The 20,697-nt window shown below is 40.8% G+C and overlaps 1 protein-coding gene across 2 annotated transcripts in view; it reads left to right on the top strand.

The window, feature by feature from the left end:
• The window catches only part of AVL9 (AVL9 cell migration associated), a 94,758-nt gene that overhangs the window by 23,474 nt on the left and 50,587 nt on the right, over positions 1–20,697 (top strand). For both annotated transcript variants that reach the window (XM_055138412.1, XM_055138406.1), the window contains exons 2-6: positions 2,830–2,950; positions 4,911–4,996; positions 6,315–6,386; positions 17,288–17,377; positions 18,689–18,755. In XM_055138412.1, coding sequence (XP_054994387.1) covers positions 2,830–2,950; positions 4,911–4,996; positions 6,315–6,386; positions 17,288–17,377; positions 18,689–18,755 — 436 coding nt within the window. The remainder of the gene's footprint in view (positions 1–2,829; positions 2,951–4,910; positions 4,997–6,314; positions 6,387–17,287; positions 17,378–18,688; positions 18,756–20,697) is intronic.

Here is a 20,697-nt window from a genome sequence, read left to right as displayed (position 1 = left end):
ATTAACATTGTCATAATGGCAATACTCCCCAAAGCATTATACAGATTCAATGTGGTCCTTAAAAGACTACCTATGACATTTTTCAAGGAAATTGATCAAACACTCCTGAATTTATATGGAATAGTAAACCCCCAGGATAGCTAAAGCAATCATTGGAAAAAAGAAGATGGGAGGCATACACCTTCCCCAACTTCAAACTGTACTGCAAAGTGGTAGTAATTAAAACAGCATGGTATTGGAATAAAAACAGATCTGCAGATTAATGGAATAAGGTTGAATATCTTGACACACACCCTCAAATATACGATCATTCAATTGTTGAGAAGGGAGAAAGAAATATGAAGTGGAGCAAGGAAAGCCTCTTTAACAAGTGGCGCTGGCAAAACTGGATAACTACATGCAAAACAATGAGCTCAGACCTCCATCTAACACCATTCACAAAGGTCAGATCAAAATGGATTAAAGACCTCAACATCAGGCTAGAATCCATAAGGTACATGGAAGAAAAGGTAGGCAAAACCCTCTGTGATATTGAAGCCAAAGATATCTTCAAAGATGAAACACCACTAATCAAGCAAGTGGAAGCAAAGATAAACAAATGGAACTACATTAAAGAATGTACTACATAAGAAGCTTCTGCACCTTGAAAGAAACAATGACCAAGATACAAAGACATCCTACAGAATGGAAAAGGTTATTCACCCAAAACCCTTCTGATAAGGTATTAATATCAAAGATATACCAGGCACTGGTTGAACTCTACAAGAAATAAACATCCAACCCAGTCAGAAAATGGAGCAATGAAATGAACAGAAATTTTCTCAAAGAAGAAATTTGAATGGCCAAAAGGCACATGAAAAAATGCTCTTCATCACTACTCATTAGGGAGATGCAAGTCAAAACAATGAGATATAATCTCACACCACAGAAACTGGCCCACATCCAAAAGAACAAGAGCAACTAGTACTGGCATTAACTGTGGGGAGAAAGGGACTCTCCTTCATTCTTGGTGGGAATGCCGACTAGTCCAGCCTTTTTGGAAAACAATATAGACATTCCTCAAAAAAGTAGAAATTGAGCTATTTGACCCAGCAATCCACTTCTGGGTATACCCTGGAGACCCAAAAACACAGAGCAAAAACACCATCTACACTCCTATGTTCATTGCAGCACGATTCACAATAGCCAGCATCTGGAAAACAATCTGAGTGCCTGAGAGCAGATGAATGGATTAAGAAACTATGGTACATTTACACAATGGAATACTACACAGCTGTCAGAAAAAAATGAAGTAATGAAATTTGCCTATAAATAGATGGACACGAAGAATATCATGCTGAGTGAAATGAGTCAGAAGGAGCGGGACAGATAGAGAATGACTGCATTCACTCATTTATGGTATAATATATATGTATAAATATATATGATTAATATCCATGCCCAGGCAAAATAGGGACTAGGAGGACTGGTCAATGGTTAGAATCAACCATAAGTGTGTGTGTGAGACAGAGGGTAAGATAGAGAAGGGACCAGTATGACAGTAATAGCTGGAAATGATCACTGGACAAGAACTAAGTGTTAAAAGTAGGTAAAGGGATATACTGACTAATCTTTCAGTATCTGTATTGCAAACCACAATGCCCGAAAGGAAGGCAGAAGAGAGAGAGAAAGCGGGGGGAGGAGAGGAGAGAGAGAGAGAAAAGAGAAGGGGTGGTGATGGGAGGGAAAATGGGGACACTAGTGCTGGGAAGTGTAACTGGTGGAGGAATGGGTGTCGGAATACTGTATGACTGAAACCTACTCATGAACAGCTTTGTTAGGGTCTCTCTCACAATAATTCAGTTAAAAACATTTTTAAAGAAAATAGGACATGAGGAAGTATTTGGGGGTTAGAAGCCTGCTTCACAGGCATGAGTTGGATTCCCAGCACCCACGTCATTTATCCTTGGTGCCACAACAAAAGCATATGCTCTGATTTGCTTTACCTTAAGTGTATGCAGCTTGATTCCTTTGATATGTATGAAAATGTCATGTATTTCTCAATAAAAGAAGAAGCTGGGAATGCAGTGATGAAGACTTGACAGGGTGGGGAGGGAAGGATGGACAATAAGAGACCTTGTCAGAGATACTGGTAGTGAGATATTGGACTTGTTGGTGGTTGAGGTGCAGTAACATTGCATCCTGAAACAAAAATGTTAATGCCATTATAAATCATGTAAAAATGATTTTTAAAAAGTAATAAAGGAATTAAATACAAAGAGGAGGTCTCAAAGTAATTTATATTCCTATAGTGTTACTGTAATAGTGTTTTCATTACTCATGTATTACAAAATCCTGCGTAAATATACTTTGGGAAATTAATCATAAGTAATCTGAAATTTTGAAAAAAATAAAACATGCCATCTGTAATTTTTAAGATGGAAATAGTAATACAAGTCCTTTGCCTTTCTTTCTGCCTTGCCTTTCAAAAGTCTCATTGAGAGACCCAAAAGTGGCAGAACGGGAGGAAAAACTATATATCTGGGGAAGCTCAGGAACTAGGACTCTGTGTGTGTGTAACTATATATATTGTTAAAACTTTGTTTTTCCATAGCATAATATTGGTTCTCAGTCTCCACAACATATCACTTGACTTGTTGTTTCTTACCCTCCACTGCCTGTTCAACCCCCATCAAAACCTTAAGTTCAGAACCACAAATATTGGGAACAAAAACGCCAGTAAAGAAAGACTGTGTGGATCTTGGCTCTGACTCCTTTGTTGTACTGCTCATACTACATTCAGGAAGATGTTGATCAAAAACCTTTGGCTAACATTCCTTACCATTTTAGGTTGAATTCTCTTACCCGCCCCTGATTCCAGGAGATGGTCACGACAGTCACGCTTTGCCTGAAGAGTGGAAGTATTTGCCCTTCCTTGCCTTACCAGATGGTGCACACAACTACCAAGAAGGTGTGTAAATAGAAAAAGGAGCAGTTAGTAAGTCCTTTATTTCCCTTTTATTTACCACAGCATCTTAGATTAAAATATGGTCAATGAGTAACTTTTGACTTATAGTGACTATGTCAATACTAATTAGCCTTTTTTTGGGGGGGTCACACCCGACGATGCTCAGGGCTGACTCCTGGCTCAGGAATCACTCCTGGCAGTGCTCAGGGGACCATATGGGATGCTGGGAATCGAACCTGGGTCGGCCGTGTGCAAGGCAAATGCCCTACCCGCTGTACTATTGCTCCAGCCCCAGCCTTTTCCTAAGGAATGCCAGATATAAACAGTAGTGGCTGGTGAACCTTAGCTACTCTTTTGCCAGAAGTCCTGAGTAAAGCAGGAGGTCATTAAGTTCAGGGCATCTGCTACTACATTTGTACTTCAAACTCCTTTCAGAGGCAACTGAAGGTTCACCTGTACTGATGGTTCTAGCTCTGCAGACTTAACTAGGTTAGTACTCCAGTGACCACCTGGAAATAGCTCAGATTTCTTTTCTCTCTGGGAGCTACTCTTATCAAAGTACTTTGCTTCAAATTGTGCTTGCATGCCTGTGGAGCATGTTACACACTTCCAAGAGGCACCGCTATGAATCTGGAACTGAGTCTCCTGCCACTTTGTAAATGGGTGCTTTCTTTGACAAGCTTAATTAACGAAGAACTTTATTTTTGTCATGGTATTCAAAACTAGCAAAACACAGAATTAAACTTGGCCTTTTTAACTGCCAAACTATTATGTAATATTCTCTTACGACATGATGAAGCAAGTATAGTATATATAGATTAACATAAAAGGTAGCACTGCAGTCCCGTTGTTCATTGATTTGCTCGAGCGGGCACCAGTAACATCTCCATTGTGAGACTTGTTACTGCTTTTTGGCATATCAAATATGCCACGGGTAGCTTGCCAGGCTCTGCCATACAGGAGGGCAAGCTCTCAGTGGCTTCCTGGGCTCTCTGAGAGGGATGGAGGAATCGAACCCAAGTAGGCCGCATGCAAGGCAAACACCCTACCCGCTGTGCTATTGCTCCAGGCCATAATATAAAAGGTAGTGCTTTTAATCTGACATATTTATTTCCCTAAATTTTTTTAAAATGAAAGCTTTAAATATACAGAAAGCCAAAAAAATGGTCTGGTGAATATTCTGTAGGTTTTCCTTTTAATAGTATATGTGAACACTCATGGCTATACCATTGAAAACATCATAGTATACCTCTAAGTACTTCAGCTTGTATGTCCTGGGTTTAAAAACATCATTCCTCTAGATAAATTCTAATAACTAAAAGACTTTAATGGTAACTCTAGTATAGTACATTTACTGTCTGATCTGTGTTCAAGTTTCCCATTTGTCCCAAGAATTTTATGGGTCTTTTGGTTATTGTTGTTGTTTTGTTTTGGTGGAAGGGTCATTCAGTTTTGTTGTTGTTGTTTTGGGAGGAGGGTGATTTGGTTTTGTTTGTTTCACTGGACTTTGCTCAGGATTTATTATGGCTCTGTGCTCAGAGATCACTATTGGAGGTGTGGAGGATACTGTATGTAGTGCCTGGGATCAAACTTGATTTGCCTATGTATAAGACAAGCCCCTGTACTATTTCTCTGGCCCCAGTGGTCCTTGATTTTTGTAGCAGTCTACTTTGTTTTACTCTGGAACAACATAGACCAAACTCTTTTTTTTTTTTTAAGCAAGTGATTATATCTCAATCTGACATCTCATACTTAAGCTTTTTCATCTTTTCATGTTATATATACAGTATAAAGCAGTGAAATTAATTCAAGAAATCAGTGGTTAATGCTAGAAATAAGTATGATGTGAGTTTCCTGCTTATCATGATTTTTGTTTTAGTGGCTACATTTAATAGCTGTAAATTTCATTATTTTAAAATAAAGGAAATTCACCTCTGTTTTCACTTTCCTATATATCTCCTAGATACTGTGTTTTTTCACTTGCCACCCAGAAATGGAAATGGAACCACAGTGTATGGTATCTCTTGCTACCGACAGATTGAAGCCAAGGTACAGTCGTTACTATGAACAGCAATAACAGCAGTAAAAATCACTCAAATTCCTTTTGAGGTGTTGGCCACTTTCTCAGTGTAATATTGGGAAAACATAATAATACCTGTACTTTTAAAAATTTTTATAAGAAGTTCACATCTATGTTTCCAGTATTACTTGGAAAACTTATTATTCTTCTCAGTTGACATTGGTGAATATAATTATATTTTTTTCTTGGAATATTTTGTGCGTTGATTTAAAAACTTTTTTGTTGTTGTTTTGTTTTAGGACTATATCCAGCAATGTTCAGGGCTTACTCCTGGCTCTGTACTCAGGAGTTACTCTTGGTGGTGCTCAGGGAACCATATGGGTTGCTCATGATCAAACCTGGGTCAACCATGTGCAAGGCAAACACCCTACCAGTAAAGCTATAGTATAAAAGCTCTGACACCCCCTGTACATTGATTTTTAGGTAGTGATGCCTGACCTACCCATTTGTCTTTGAGATATTTTATTTAAATTTTATGATATTCTTGAGCGTTATGTTTTCTACTATTTTTTATGTAGCTTAGAGAAATGGCGTGGTGAGGTGTGCAGCAGTATGGTGCTGGTGCCAAGGCTCAAGCTAAAGCCTCCTACATGCAAAGCAAGAGCTCAATCTATCTAGCTATCTTTGCAGCCCAATATATTTTTTAAAATTTATTTTATTAAAGCACCATGAATAACAAAGTTACTCATAGTTGAGTTTTTGGCATACAATGTTCCATCACCAGTCCCATCACCAGTGTCCCCAGGTTCCCACTCTACTCTCTCTCACCAGCCCCAGCGTACTCTCTCAACAGGCACTTTTTTTTTTTGCTTTTTGGGTCACACCCAGTGATGCTCAGGGGTTACTCCTGGCTCTGCACTCAGGAATTACTCCTGGCGGTGCTTGGGGGACCATATAGGATGCTGGGAATCGAACCCAGGTCAGCCGTGTGCAAGGCAAATGCCCTACTTGCTGTGCTATTGCTCCAGCCCCCTCGACAGACACCTTTTAAGTATGCTTATTAAAGTCTGGATCTCGTGATTTCAATGTTGTTTGAACTCTGTGGTTTGGATATTTAGCTCTGTCATTCCTTAACACCACTCATGAATGTGAATCCTCTTGGCCCCTGACCCCGTTGCTTCTCATCTGTCTTCTTCTCCACAGTTCAGTATTTTTAATATTTCTGAATCTAATGAACTGAGAACAAGATATTTTTCTGATTACTAAGTTTTTCTAATTCTTATATGGAAAAATATCATTAATATTTTTTCTGTGAAATATTTCTAACTATAACTATGTTTATACTAGGCATTAAAAGTAAGGCAAGCAGATATCACCAGAGAGACTGTCCAGAAGAGCGTCTGTGTTCTAAGCAAGCTGGTAAGAGATCAAAAATAACTTGTTAGTGGCTTTGTTAAGCATTCAATGTGAGCGACTTTATTTGTTACTGGGTTTGGGGCCATACCCAGCTCTGTTCCTGGGACCATGGCCCTCCTGCTTGCAAAGCATGTGCCTGTTGTATTCTCTCTCATCCCTTGTTTTGTTCTCAAGACATTGAGTCATTTACTAAAATTCCAAGTATCATAGTCACTAAGATTTTATTGAGGACATAGAAGTACATGTCTCCTTTGCTAAGACTTAACTAGCTTTTTAAAAATGTAGCTTAGGAGAATTCAAAAATTCTTGAAAATTAATCCCGCTTTTTAAGCAGTTTTTTTTTTGCATGTTTTTTTGGGGGGAGGGGGGACATTCTCCGAGGTGCTCAGGGCTTACTCCTGACACTGCACTCAGAGATCACTCTTGGCAGGCTCAAGGGACTAAATGGGGGCCACACCCAACAGCACTCAGGGCTTATTCTTGGCTCTGTGCTCAAGGATCACTCCCCGGCAGTGCTCGGGTGACCATACCCGGTGCCGAGGATCAAACTGAGTTCCAGTTCCACTGCATGCAAGGAGAGGGCCTTCACCAATGCACCAACTATCTCTCTGGCTCTAACCAAGTAAATATATCATCCAAATGAGTGGTGTGTTCTCTGCAATCAAATCCCTATGGAGTATTAATATATATCTTTAACTTTGAGGAGACCCGCTTTCCAAAAAAAGGAGAAAGAAAATAAAAACAACAGTGCACCCCAAGTTTGTGCAATAATTGTTTTTGAAGAGCTGCTGGCCTAAGACCTTTTGAATTTTACATTTTTTTCCAGTTTCAAGATTTTCTCTTGGGACAGGGTAGGTCAACTGGATATCTGTGTTGATGGGGATGGATTTGGGAGAGATGTATGAACCCATAAGTAAGGGATTCGAACTCCCATATTTTGTGTCAGAGTTCAGTTATTCAGGGAAATAAGACAGAAAATGAAACCAAATAGTTAAACCAATTTCTCCTTTGCAGACTTGAAATCTGATTCAGACTCTTGCCCTTCTTTCCATTGTTAAAAGATTCTCATTAAAGGGTAAGGACTTGGGAAAAAAAATGTAGTTTGGGAACCAGGAACATGGCCCAGTGATGTAGCATCTCCCTTGCATCTGTGGAAGCCCCTTGTTTGATTCCTTCACCACAAAAAATCAAAAAGAAAACAAGAAACTTCGTTTAAGAAAATAACATAATGAATTGTATCATAATAATATTTCTGTAACTATAAAGTTGCTTGCTCTATATGCCGGGTGATAGTAACTATAATAATTTTAACTTGTTATGTGTATTTAATAAACTTACTTTAAAAAAATTATTTGGGCCACATCTGGTAGTGCTTAGTGCTCTGTGCTCAGGGATCACTCCTGGTGCTGCTCTAGGACCATATGGGGTGCTGGGCATCAAACCCAGGTCAGGTGTGTAGAAGGCAAGTGCCTCATCAGCTTGTACTATGTCTCTGGCCTCTAAAATTTCTCATTTTTCATCACCCTCTTTATTAAATCATTTGTGATGTCCGTTTTTGTTACCAAGGGAAAAACATCACCTTTCCCAGTAATAGAAGTGTCTTAATTCTCTGTGAAATATAGTCATTACCCTCACACCCACAATCTTCTTTTATGAGAAAAAATACAGATCTTAATCTTACTCTTATAAAATTTACTTTCTTTTTTCTTCTTTTTTGTGGTGCCAGGGATTGGACACAGGCCCTACACATGCAAAGCATGTTTTCTGCTACTGAACCTCACTCCAGCTCTACCCTACTACATGCCCTAACATCTCTGGGCCCAACCTCATGACCCTTGACTGAGTATTGCCAGGAATGGCTCCTGGGCCCCCTTAGCACTGCTAAAGAGGTTTTCCATCACCCCCCATCCATGTTCCCCACAAAATCTCACCGGTCTCCTCCCCACCTCGCCCCCACACACAAAGAAAATAAGTCTTGGATTATGGCAAGTTAATACAGTGGGTCTTGGGCTGAACTGATAAGTCCATGGGCTGGAATGCATGTGTGCATGCAAGGGGACCCAAGTCTGAACCCTGGCACCACATGTGATCCCACAAGTCCCCCCGAGAGTGATACCTGAACAACACTGGATATGTCCTCCCTTTTTTTTCTTAGAGCCAGTGTAGCTCCAATAGGGCATTAACCAGCAACAGAGAATAGAGGCCTATCCCCCTCCAGGGTTGCGGTCAGACCCAAGCGAAATTGGACCAACTTTTGTAGAGGGGAGGTGTTCTAGGTGCCTAACCTCCATGCAGATAGGTATGCTCTTCAGTAAGGGTTTGGGATCAGTTCCTAATAGTAGCAGGGAACTCCCTTGCCCACAGATACCACTGTTCTGTGCTTTGAAGGTGCCCAGCCCGGAGAACGAGTGCTGGCCTCAAATGCCAGTGGGCACTGGGAGGCAGGACTTTTCAAGCTTATAGAGCATCTATCAAGACACTAGGGTCCTCAACATATCCCCTATCCGCTAGATCTAGTCGATGGTAGTGAACTTGTAGTGGCTTAGCTTGCAAAGAGTCTAATTGTTGTTTAACAAAGGTAGTCAGGCATCTAAAGGCCTAAGGCCTGAAGGAAATTAATAGCAGTAATCCAATTAAAGGGTCAAGGGCAGTGGGTAACAGTAGTTAGCCAAGGGGAAGTGGAGAACCAGGTTTGAAACCAACTTTGTTCCTGCTCTCACTGTCTTTTTTTGATACTTCAGGCCCTCGTCAGAACTTTTGGGGTGCTAGGAACTAAGGGCAACTGAGGCTTAAGTCGAGAAAGCAGATGCCCAGGAATGAATAATATTAGAAGCCAATTAAATCCCAAGTTACAAAAGCACAATATTAACTGTCTTCCTTTGTTCATATGAAAAGGACATTGCTTTAAAGTAAACTATTCAAAAGACATAAGGAGAGGAGAAAGGCAATATTTCACTTAGACATATAAAAATCATAGATTTCTGGGGAATCTGACCTTACAAGTTAACAGAATCTGATTAGGCTAAAAGGTGATAGACCGGTTGGGGAAGAGAGCATAGGGAGGAGTTTACAGATAAACACAATGGAATTGTGATAAACCTAAGCTTCCTGTGGCAAGGGAGAAAATACAAACCCATGATATGCTACATCCCGTCTCCCCCTTTTCTGTTTACAGAATCACAAAAATTTGAAATAGAACAATTCCAAACACAAAAGTCTCATTAGTTGTACTAAAACTTCAGTTCATCTCTGAACCAGACCAGTGTTTGTTGTAAAGTGTCCAATTGTCCTGCACTGTCCAGGGGTGATCAGAGTCATTTAGTCACATTTTGAAGAAATGAAGTGTCCGGATCAAAATTTGAAGAGTTGTTTCTGCAACAGCAGCAGTAGTGGTCACAGCAATGAGTCCCAGGGGAGCAGCTATAGGAGTCTGATGAACTTTATGAAGCACTGGATCAGGCAGGGAGCACTGGATCAGGAGTATCACAACTTCTGTCAGGAGTTCTTCAGCAGGGGAATGCAGCTGTCCTCTGGTTAGTTCACTGGCAGTCATATATGTGCAACCTAGCTTATATTTGGAAAAACTACTTTTTTAAAGTTATCGGAGGCTTCAACCATCAGGGTTTGGTACATCTCCATGCTTAGGGGTAGAGAAAGTGACAGCGGGAGCCCCAATACAAATGGATATCCTAGAGAGAAATGAAAAGGTGTTCCTATTAAATGTCATTCCTTCCTCCTTTGGAAACAGAGGCACCTGTGAATTCCAAGGAGAGGGTAAAAGGAAGGAATTCTTAATCCAAAATACAGGGTCCTGGTGTTTTCCATTCCACAACCTGTAAAAGAAGGGTATGTGGAATGCTCTTAATGTAACCTCATGATACGTTAAAGGAGATAGAGGCCTTTGCTGCAGGCCCTCTGATGTTGACTCCTTTTCTGATTTCCTTGTGGGATCCCAGGGGAAATTTGGGTGGCTAATACAAACAAATTCCCAGTATCAGGATTACATATCACCCAGGTACAATTAAGAGGTAGTTGCTGGTTGGATCTTTGTGTTGTCCTCAGGGGGATGAATCAGGATCAGGAGGATCACTGGGTGAAGCCACAGGACCAGGGTTGGCAATTTCTTCATTAATGTTTTTGGTAGTCGCATCTAGAAGAGAACAAGAGCAAATCTCGGGGCTTATCGGATCCCTGGAGATAGTTATGTTATCAAAATGTTTTACTAGTCTCTCAGGAAGCCATCGGGCTATTGGCCATTCCTTGAGGCAGAACTTTCCATTGGTATCTCTTCATGGGTCCTCTAAAATTAATTACAGGAACACTGAAAGCAAATCTTTTACTGTCTGTGGGATGTAAGGGGATAGAGAAAAAGTAGTCTTTTAAATCAATAACAATTTTTTTTTTATAAGAGCTGGGGATAGCTACTGGGGAAGGCAAGCCAGGTTGCAGGGCTCCAAAGATCACCATGGTTCTGTTTATTTCTCTTAAATCTTGAAGCAACTGCCAATTGCCTGATTTCTTTTTTATTACAAAAATAGGGGTGTTCCAAGGAGAAGTGGTGGGTTTTATATGACCTGCGGAGAGTTGTCCCTGCACTAACTGCTCTGCTGCTACCAGCTTAAGGCTGGTCAAAGGCCACTGATAAACCATACTGGATCATCAGATTTCCAGATTATTTTGTCCGCATGGGGTGCAGGAATGTCGGTGGCCTTTAATAAAAATTTCCCAATCCACTTCTGTTGTTGGGCCTGGGGTCAATAGGACCTGTCATTCCCTGCAATTCTCTTCCTAAGCCTGCTCCTGGTATGAAACCACTGTTTAACATTTGGTGGGGTTACAGGGCTATCAGGCCCACAGATAAATATATTCATCTGGCTTAGGAGGTCTCTGTCCCATAAATTCACTGGGAGTCTAGGGAGTACATAGGGGCGTATATTGCCAGACTGCCCGACTGCCCAGAGGCATCCTTCCATGGTAGGAAGGAGACACTAATAAAGGGATTTTGAGATTGCCCAATGCCCCTAAGATGAGTAAGGGAGGCTGTGAAAGGCCAGCCTGAGGGCCATTCTTCCTGTCTGATAATAGTGACATCAGCACCAGTATCTAATATGCCATCAAAATCCTTACCTCCTATGGTAATGGTTAACAAGAGCGACATTTGGTCCTTGTTGAGTTTCTGAATACAATAAACATCTGAGGACCCAAAATTGCTATTGCCTCTGGTGTCTTTCAGGCTGGAGTTGGAAGTGGCCTGAAATGGAAGGAGCAGCAGCTGAGCAATGCGCTGCCCCGGTTCTATGACTAAGAAAGAATATAGTGACTACTTGACTTTGGCCTGTGTAGTCGTTGTCGAGCACACCTGGTATAATTTGTAGACCTTTGAAAAGACAGCTGCCTCTCCCAATGATTATCCCATAAGTATCAGATGGTAGGGGACCACAGGCTGAGGTGGCAATAATTTGGGGCCCAGAGGAGTTTGTCAATATTGTGCGGGTAGTGGCGCAGAGGTCCAATCCTGCGCTACCTGGGGTGGCTCTGCAGAGGCTAGAAATGGGTTTTGGAGGGAGGCTTGTTGAGACACAGTTCCCACTGCCCCAGGGTTCTGTGGAGTGAATGGGGCCTGGATCTGGCCCCGCTTGAAGTTTCCCTGCCCCTGTGCTTTGGCTAAAGGGTTTCCCTGAATATCCGTTTGTGATTTACATTCAGATGCCCAATGTTCACTTCTTTCGCATTGCGGGCAGAGGCCAGGCGGGGCAGGTTTAGATTTTCGCTTATTTTCTGGGCAGTTTTTAGCAAAATGTCCTTTCTGTTTGCAATTAAAACATGTTTTATGGTCTGTAATTCCTGCCTGTTTAAGTGCCACTCCAATAGCTAAGCCCATGCTGTGAGCCGAACCGATGCCTGAACGTGGGTGAATATAATCTGCCAGTGTCTTCCCATGTTTATGAGGTCTCAATGCTGCCTGGCAGGCAGGGTTAGCATTCTCATAGGCAAGGTACAGGACAAAATCAGTTTCTCCCTCATTCTGACCAAAAAGTTTTTCTGCCATGGCAGCTAATAAATTCAGAATATGGTTCATCAGAGCCCTGTCACAGGTTGGCTAGGGAAGTAGTCGCAGCCCCCTTCTGGGGTAGCCTGCAACAGGCCTTAACTCCTGCATTTTGTATTTGGGCAAATAGCCCGGGAGCATAGGCTTTTTGCTGTTCATTAGTATCAAAAGGCTGATTGCCTACCATCATATCTAGGGTCCAACCAGTGCCTTCCCCATCGGCAGCTGCGTTGCGGCGGGCAGTGTCTCTACAATTCTCATAAAATTCAGATTTCCAAAGAATAAAGTCTCCTCCAGAAAGGGTGGCTCTGGCCATTTGATGCCAGTCGTTAGGGGTGAGCCACAGATCTCCTAGGGTCTCAAGGATGGAGAGAATAAAAGGGGCTACAGGGCTATACTGAGTTACAGCTGTCTTCAATTCCTTAAGAGTATTAAAGCCCAAGTGATGATATTCCCTTTGGGCTATCTCATGTCTGTCTTCTCCCTCACCTTCTTGTTTAATTATTTCTTTTACAGGAAAGACCTGCAAAGTGGGAGTACTAGATTGCTTAACACTTGGCTGTTCAGGGAATGGTCCTACCATGTTCTTACCTGGTGACTCCCAGGTGGGTTTTGAAGAGTCAGACTTGGGCAGAACTTGTGATGGCTCTGTGAGCTCAAGATCAAGGGCCTGAAGTTCTGCCACTAAAGAGTTATACTCCTTTTTTAACTGAATCACCTCTCATAGCACCTTTATATGCGAGACGAGGACTTTATTGGCTTGAGTAAAGTCAGGAAAAGGAGGAAGAAAAGGACCAGGGCGCGGCTCATCGGTGGAGATAGGAGCTGAGGGGGCAGATTCCATGACTCCCTTTGTGCGTTTATGGCCCAACATAAGCTTGGGAAGCCGAAAGGCAGGAAAGTTATATGGGAGAAGTTGTTGGAAGAAGGGAGGCCGGTTAGAATGACTATAACGGGCGGCCTCCGCCTCCAATTCTGCCTCTTCATCAGAGGGAAGTTGATCAGGAGGAATTTGAGATATGGAATGGAATGCTACCACTCCTGACTCAAGGTCTTGGATTTAACTATAGGATTGTCAATGGGCAGCAAGGTGATAGAAACAGAGTCTTCGGCGTCAGGGGCATCAGAGTGGAGGGACTTAAGACTAGGACTTGATTTTATTTGAGGGCATTCTAAGGACGAGGAAGACCTAGATTTTTTTCTCCTCTAAATAGCCCTGACAAGTTGTTACTGCCCTCTGTATATCAGGGTGCCATTCCCTAAACACTTAGGATCTCATTAATCAGTGACCAATAATTATAGCTGGTGATGGGAACCTTGTCAGGTCCAAACGTCTTATAGAAGTCCTGAAGGGTATCTCCTACCCTTTTCCAATGCCTCTCATCGATGGTGCCCTCTTGAGGGAACCAAGGGCAGACATGGTCAAGAAATGTAAAAAATATTGGACCAAGTCTTTCTTTTTAACTTTTGCTCCTCTAGTTTTTAATGCTGTTTTTAGATCAATTACGAATTTTTCTCTGACTGTTAATCCTTGTCCCATGACAGACACAAAAAGGTAAGAGAAAAGAAAGTAAGAGTGAGACCAGTCACCAACGTCCAAATATAGAGTGACAAATGAGATGCTTAATAACGAGCACCTATTCGATGCACAGTTTTTCTTCTGCAGGGTATGCGAATTTATCTGGTATTCGCGGCTGTGACCCCCTAATCCTGTCACGGGAGATTTCTAGCGGCGGGCACCCTAGTGGCGTTTATATGCCCGACCTGTGCTCGCAGGGAAGATAATGGAGTTGGTGATTAGTGAAAACAACGTTCAAAAAGGCACACAAAGAGCATAACGAAAAAAAGCTAAAAGCAGTATAACAAAAATGCCAAGGTCTTGTGGCAAAACGCAAATGAAAGGAATAGATGTCAAGCACCCCAAAGGCGGGGGAGAAAGGAAGATGGAAAAGGAAGGAATTGCCTTAGCTTTTCTTTTAGGCCGGTCCTCCGACCACCTAATCTATTCCAGATCTAGGTTGAAACACAAAGGGGATAATCACCGCTTACCTTTCCTGAAGTCTTCGCCCACTCCTTCAGTGGTGACTTCTATGAATGTGGCCACTTCTCCAGCGGTGCTCTTCACAGGGGTCCCTCGTGCCTCAGCCCACATTAGGCACCACCTGTCCCATTCTGCGGAACTGGAGAAAGGGGTTCACAAGGAGAGGGTGCAAGAGTGATAGGGAGAGGGGAGAAAAACACACACACACACACACACACACACACACACACAGGTGAGCAAAAGCAAAAGGTACTTTATTGTAACTCCAGAGCGCTTATGTATGCTTAGGCTTCAATCTACTTGCGTCATGGCCTTAAGTAACTAATGGCACCCGGGGCAACTAGGGGAGATAACAGTAGTATGCAGAAGGCTGATCTATCTGTTCCTGTTGGCTAACCATCCTGCTCTTGTAAAAATGTCCCAGTCCTCCAGTTCTTGTAATATGGCTTTCTCAACCTGTTTATGTGAATGTTTGACCGCAAGCTATATGCTGAAGGCACGCTCACCACAGGTATGGCTCCCAAAACACAAAAATTAATAGTAGTATTACTCATAGTAGTATGACCTTAACAATAGTAAGAGTTTTAGAATAGAAATGCTTTGGGCCTTAATACTAGTAAGATTTATTTTGGGTGGGGAGGGGGCTGGAGGGCTTCCCAGTGGTGCTCCTGGAATACAGTCATGGAGGTGCCTGACCTAAAGGTTAGATACTCATACCAGGGAGTGCTGCTTGAGGACAGAGGTGCTGGGGAACACGTCCAGCAGGGGTAGGAGGGACTGCACTGTATGAGGGATTAAACTTGTACCCTAGGATCTGAAAGTCACAAATGCCAGACCTTTAAGCTATTTTCCTGACCCATAGTGAATTTTTTTTTTCTGCCCCTTTCCCATGCCTCTTACTGTTGATAACAGTGACCAGGGAGTCTGTCTCTTCTCTGTTTGTCTCTGTCTTTGTCTCTCCTTCCTTCCCCTCTCCTCACCTCTCTCTCAACACACACACACACACACACACACACTTATCGTCATGCATCGTGCCCCTGCTGACTCACACTTTAGTTGTGTTTGTGCATTTTCTGGCTATGCTTACTAGGAGTCTCTGTAATACTCAGATACATTCTCACTAGGAACTTGCTCTCCTGGCCATGTTCACAGTGCTCTCAGCAGCTGCACACCCCAACTGCTTGCACTTACCTGATTGCTATTCTTATTTTACATACAAAGGTGTAAATTGGAGAAACTTGTATTACTCTTGTAAACAAGTAAATATTGTAGTAGCACTGTAGCACTGTTGTCCCGTTGTTCATTGATTTGCTCAAGTGGGCACCATTAATGTCTCCTTGTAAGATTTGTTGTTACTGTTTTTGGTATATCAAATATGCCACGGGTAGCTTGCCAGGCTCTCCGAAAGGGACAGAGGAATTGAACCTGGGTCATCCATGTGCAAGACAAACGCTCTACCTGAAATGCTATCGCTCCAGCCCAAGTAATTAAGTGATAAAAGTTGAGGTTAAAAGCTGTTTTATTGGAGGCTGGAGCTATAGCACAGCAGGTAGGGCTTTTGCCTTATATGCAGCCTACCTAGGTTCGATTCCCAGCATCCTATATGGTCCCCTGAGCACCGCCAGGAGTAATTCCTGACCTGAGTGCATGAGCCAGGAGTAACCCCTGTGCAACACTGGGTGTGACCAAAAAGCAAAAGAAAAAAAAAAGTAAAATAAAATTTAAAAGCAGTTTTAAATTTTAAAACTCCTCATCCCGAATGTCAGTTTATCTAAACAGACATTCGGGATGAGGAGAGCTAGGTCAACCTAAAAGGCCTAGTGGTTCATGGAATCTTTCAGTCTTTGTATATTGTTTTTGTATAAAAATAAAATGTTTTTCACTTCATGGTAATAATTATATATTAACAGGGACTGGGGGAAAGGGTAAGAACTCTACTACTCTTATTTTAACTAATGTTAAAACACAAATTTAGCTTCTAATTCTGAAAATGACATAGAAATTAGAAAACATCTAGAATAGAATGTTAACAATAAAAGGATAGAAAATTATATGAAATAGGGGTCAAAGAGATAGTACAGTGGGTAGGTACTTGACTTACACACGGCTGACCCAGATTTGACCCCAGCATCCTACATGATCCCTGAGTACTACCAGGAGTGATTCATGAGTGCAGAGCCCAGAGTAACCCTTAAGCATTGCTGGGTGTGGCTCCAAAACAAGGTAAAACTGCCACTGGATATGGCCCCCAAACAAAACAAAATGAGTTTGTGTGTGTTTACATACACACGTGTGCATACACACACACACACACACACACACACACACGAGAAATAAGAATTAAGGAATACTTGTTTATGCATCTAAAAATTATATTAAAAAGTAAGTGAACTTAAATTATGTACAGAATTAAAGTGTTTTAAATCTTATAATAACAGCCAGTGGTCAAGTGTTTTCTAAACAATTTAGAACTGAATTGTTTTACCCATGCTCTTTAATCCTAAAAACAATCACACAAATTATGCTGCTTTTTATAAACTCACGTTCACATCAGCAAGCTGGTAGGGAGAAGTTAAGTGCCCAGATTTCTATGGCTGGGTTGGGGGATGGACCAAGAGCATCAGAGCCTATGCTTTCCATCAACCACTGTGTTGTATGTCAGGCAACTTTCAATTGCCGCCAGAGAACTAGATGAGGGGATCCAACCTGTGATAGTTACCTTTTTCTCCCTGTTCTGTACAAGGTAAAAAGTTGTAGAGTATTTGGCTGTCATTTACTACTGTAACGTAATGTCTGTTTTTTTTTTTCTTTAAGCCTCTCTATGGCTTACTTCAAGCAAAGCTACAACTCATTACCCATGCATATTTTGAAGAGAAGGACTTTTCCCAAATTTCTATTCTAAAGGTAACTATATACCTCTTAATAGATGTGTTTGGCTTAAGATAGTTCATGTATCAGTTAAATCTTTTTTTTTTCTTCTTCTCTATCAGATAAATCTTGACAGCACCATTATGAAGGATAAGTCACTTAACTTAAAAATGATGTTTTTTGATCCTAAGTTAGAATGCTAAGGATATGCTAGCTTGTGAATGTTTGGTTTATACTTAGTAAATTTAATGACTTGTTCTATTAGAAAATAGTAACTATAAGGTCCTGTTTAATATGTGTTTAAATACTTAAGAACTACTGTGACAATCCTTCACTAAATTTTATTCTCTGGTTAATAGATTGTACAGTATGTCAATATTTGAATTTTCAGTTCTCATAGCAGGAAAAAAAACCCTACATAGCCATTTTCTTTTTCTTTATTTTTTTAATTCAGTCACCATGACATACACAGTTACACAGTTGTTCATGATTGGGTTTCTGTCATAACAATGTTCTAATACCTGTCCCTTTACCCCAGTACACATTTCCCACCACCAATGTCCTCAGTTTCCCTGCCACCACCCCTTTACCTCCCCATCCCCAGCCAGCCCACCTCAATGGCAGACACCACCACCTGCCCCTCTTTCTTTTTAGGTATTGTGGTTTACAATACAGGTACTGAAAGGTTATAATATATCACTTTCAGCTCTTTTCAGCACTCAGTTTTTGTCCAGAGTGATCATCTCAATGACTTTTATTAAAGGTGGCTAGCATGTTTTTCTCTCAATGATGCAGGAATATATAGAACATCAGTCTCCCTTGGGTTCTCATAAAAGGACAGTTATAAAGAAAGTAGGGGAATTTATCCTTGGAGTTGTGTGAATGAATCAAGTTCTGAAATATATAGGAAGGGAAGAAAAGATGGACTAGAAAATGGCATGGTGTTACTGTCATACCGTTGTTCATGGATTTCCTCGAGCAGGCACCAGTAACCTTTCCATTGTGAAAGGTGTGAATATCAAATTGTAAAGTCACCTTGAAATTTATTTGACATTTCCTGTAGTACACACTGGCCCTTTATTCTACAAGTGATTCTTCTGCATATTTCTTCTATAAAACTGAAAGCATATAATCATAGAAAATAAAGAAAAACACTACACAGAAAAGTTTGCTTTGTTTTATCAAGCAAAAGTAAAAAAAACAAAATGGATGAAAAATAGTAATACATAATCTGGTTCTTCAATAAAAATATGGATATGTATAATTAAAAAAAAGAAAATGGTATGGTGTTATGTTTTTAGTGTGGTATCAAAGTAACATTAAAGTGAATTAAATTATATTTTTTAGGAACTTTATGAACATATGAATAGTTCCTTAGGAGGAGGTTCATTGGAAGGATCCCAAGTTTATCTTGGTAAGTAACTCACTATTCAGGAAAAAAAAATTCCCTGATTTTTGGCAAATTGAGTTGCATGTAGAATTTCATGATTAGATTGCATTTTTCATATGGGAATCTAAATTTTTCAGCATGTGGTGTTGCCTTTCCCTGAAGTATCTTCTTAGTATTTATATTGAACAAAGTTATCATAGCACACATACCATTATTTACAGCCATTATTATATGTGGCAAATTTTGTCATGTATAATACATAGTATCTTCTTAGAATATTAGTGGAAGCTTTTTTTCTACATTTATACTCTGTCTTGACAACCCAGAAGATCTGGTGTTGCCCATGGTTCTCACTGGGCACAATTATATCCTTTTCATGATTAAAGTTCTTATAATATACTGATTTATGCTCATGTCATTCCTATTTTGTGTGTTTTTTGGGTGGGGCCACTTCCAGCTTTGTTCAGAACTTACCCCTTTCACCTTTCACTCAGGGACCACCCCTATAGAGCTCTAGTGACAACATGGGGTGCTGGAGATTGAACTCAAGTCAGCCATGTGCAAATTAAGTGCCTTAGCCACTATACTATCTTTCCGGCCCCTCCATTCCTCCTGTTGACATGAAGTAGTCAAACTGGTATCTCACTTTTGCAAATGCATTTTTAAAATTTTATTTTATTTTTACAAAGTTGTTCACAGTAATTAGTTACATTTAATATTTGAAAACCAGTCCTACCACCATTACACCTTTCTACCACCATATTTCAAATGTTTCCATCCTGAACCCTAAATCCTGCTCCCAAAGCAGAACCAAAGTAATTTATTTTGTATTGCTTATTATGAATAATCTGCTAAAAATGATCCAAAAAAGTTTCCTTAGAGGAAATTATGTGAAGATTATTGATTGTTGTATTTATATCTGTGTGCATGTATGTGTGTATATATATATGAATTCTAATATTTAAAATATGGTTATGTAGCAGATTCACTCATGAATGAGGCTTGTGTGAACCTGTTGAGAGTGGCCATGATTGAGTTCTGGAAGTTTTCAAATGCCAGGACTTCATTGAGGTGGGGAGGGGAACTCACTTGTCCCCCTCTAGGTTGCCCCAGATGAGACACCCTGGTGCAGGTCTAAAGGGATCTCTATGGAGTATTCCAAACTTTTTTTTTTAGTGAAGTAAAATAGTTTTGTTGAGAGAAGATATTAATTTTAAAAATAGTCCAGAAAGAGGAGAGAAGAGAATCCCATAGATAAATTACACACCTCAAGTTGGGGTGCAGTTAACTTGCATGTGGAGAACACCCTTAAAATGAAGGTGGAATCTTTCTATGTCTGTCTCTTTCTTTCTGACTCATTTCACTCAGTATGATAATGAGCATGACATAGAAAGATTGCACTCATATGTGGAATATAAAGTAGCTGAGAGGTACAAGCTTACAATGTTGCAATTTCTGGCAGATATTTCTCTGGACTTAGTTACTAAAATACAGAAATCCAAACATGTGGGGCTGCTAGTGTGGCCTCTCGACCTCATATCTCTTCATTCTCAGCAATGGAAAACAAATTATCAAGTGCTTTCTTTTTAGCAGGTCGACTTTAGGGGGGAGAAACTCCAAATCAGTAATAGTGAGTTTTTTGTTGAAATATTGAATGTAATCAAAGTAAAGTGAAAGTAAAGTGAAATTTACCAGTTACACAGGCGGGGTGGGGGGCTGGGAGGTGGGGGGGAAGGGGGAGGTATACTATGATTCTTGGTAGTGGAATATGTGCACTGGTGAAGGGATGGGTATTCGAGCATTGTATAACTGAGACTTAAACCTGAAAGCTTTGTAACTTTCCACATGGTGATTCAATAAAAGAATAAATTAAAAAAAAAATGAAGGTGGAAAGATGGACACCCTACATAGAGGAGTGTGGTGATTCCAAGATAGAATGTCCCATAAAGAAGAGAATTTATCAGCC

Source organism: Sorex araneus, chromosome 1 (assembly GCF_027595985.1).
Source record: "Sorex araneus isolate mSorAra2 chromosome 1, mSorAra2.pri, whole genome shotgun sequence".
Lineage (NCBI taxonomy): Eukaryota > Metazoa > Chordata > Mammalia > Eulipotyphla > Soricidae > Sorex > Sorex araneus.
This window is presented reverse-complemented; position numbering and strand designations above follow the sequence as displayed.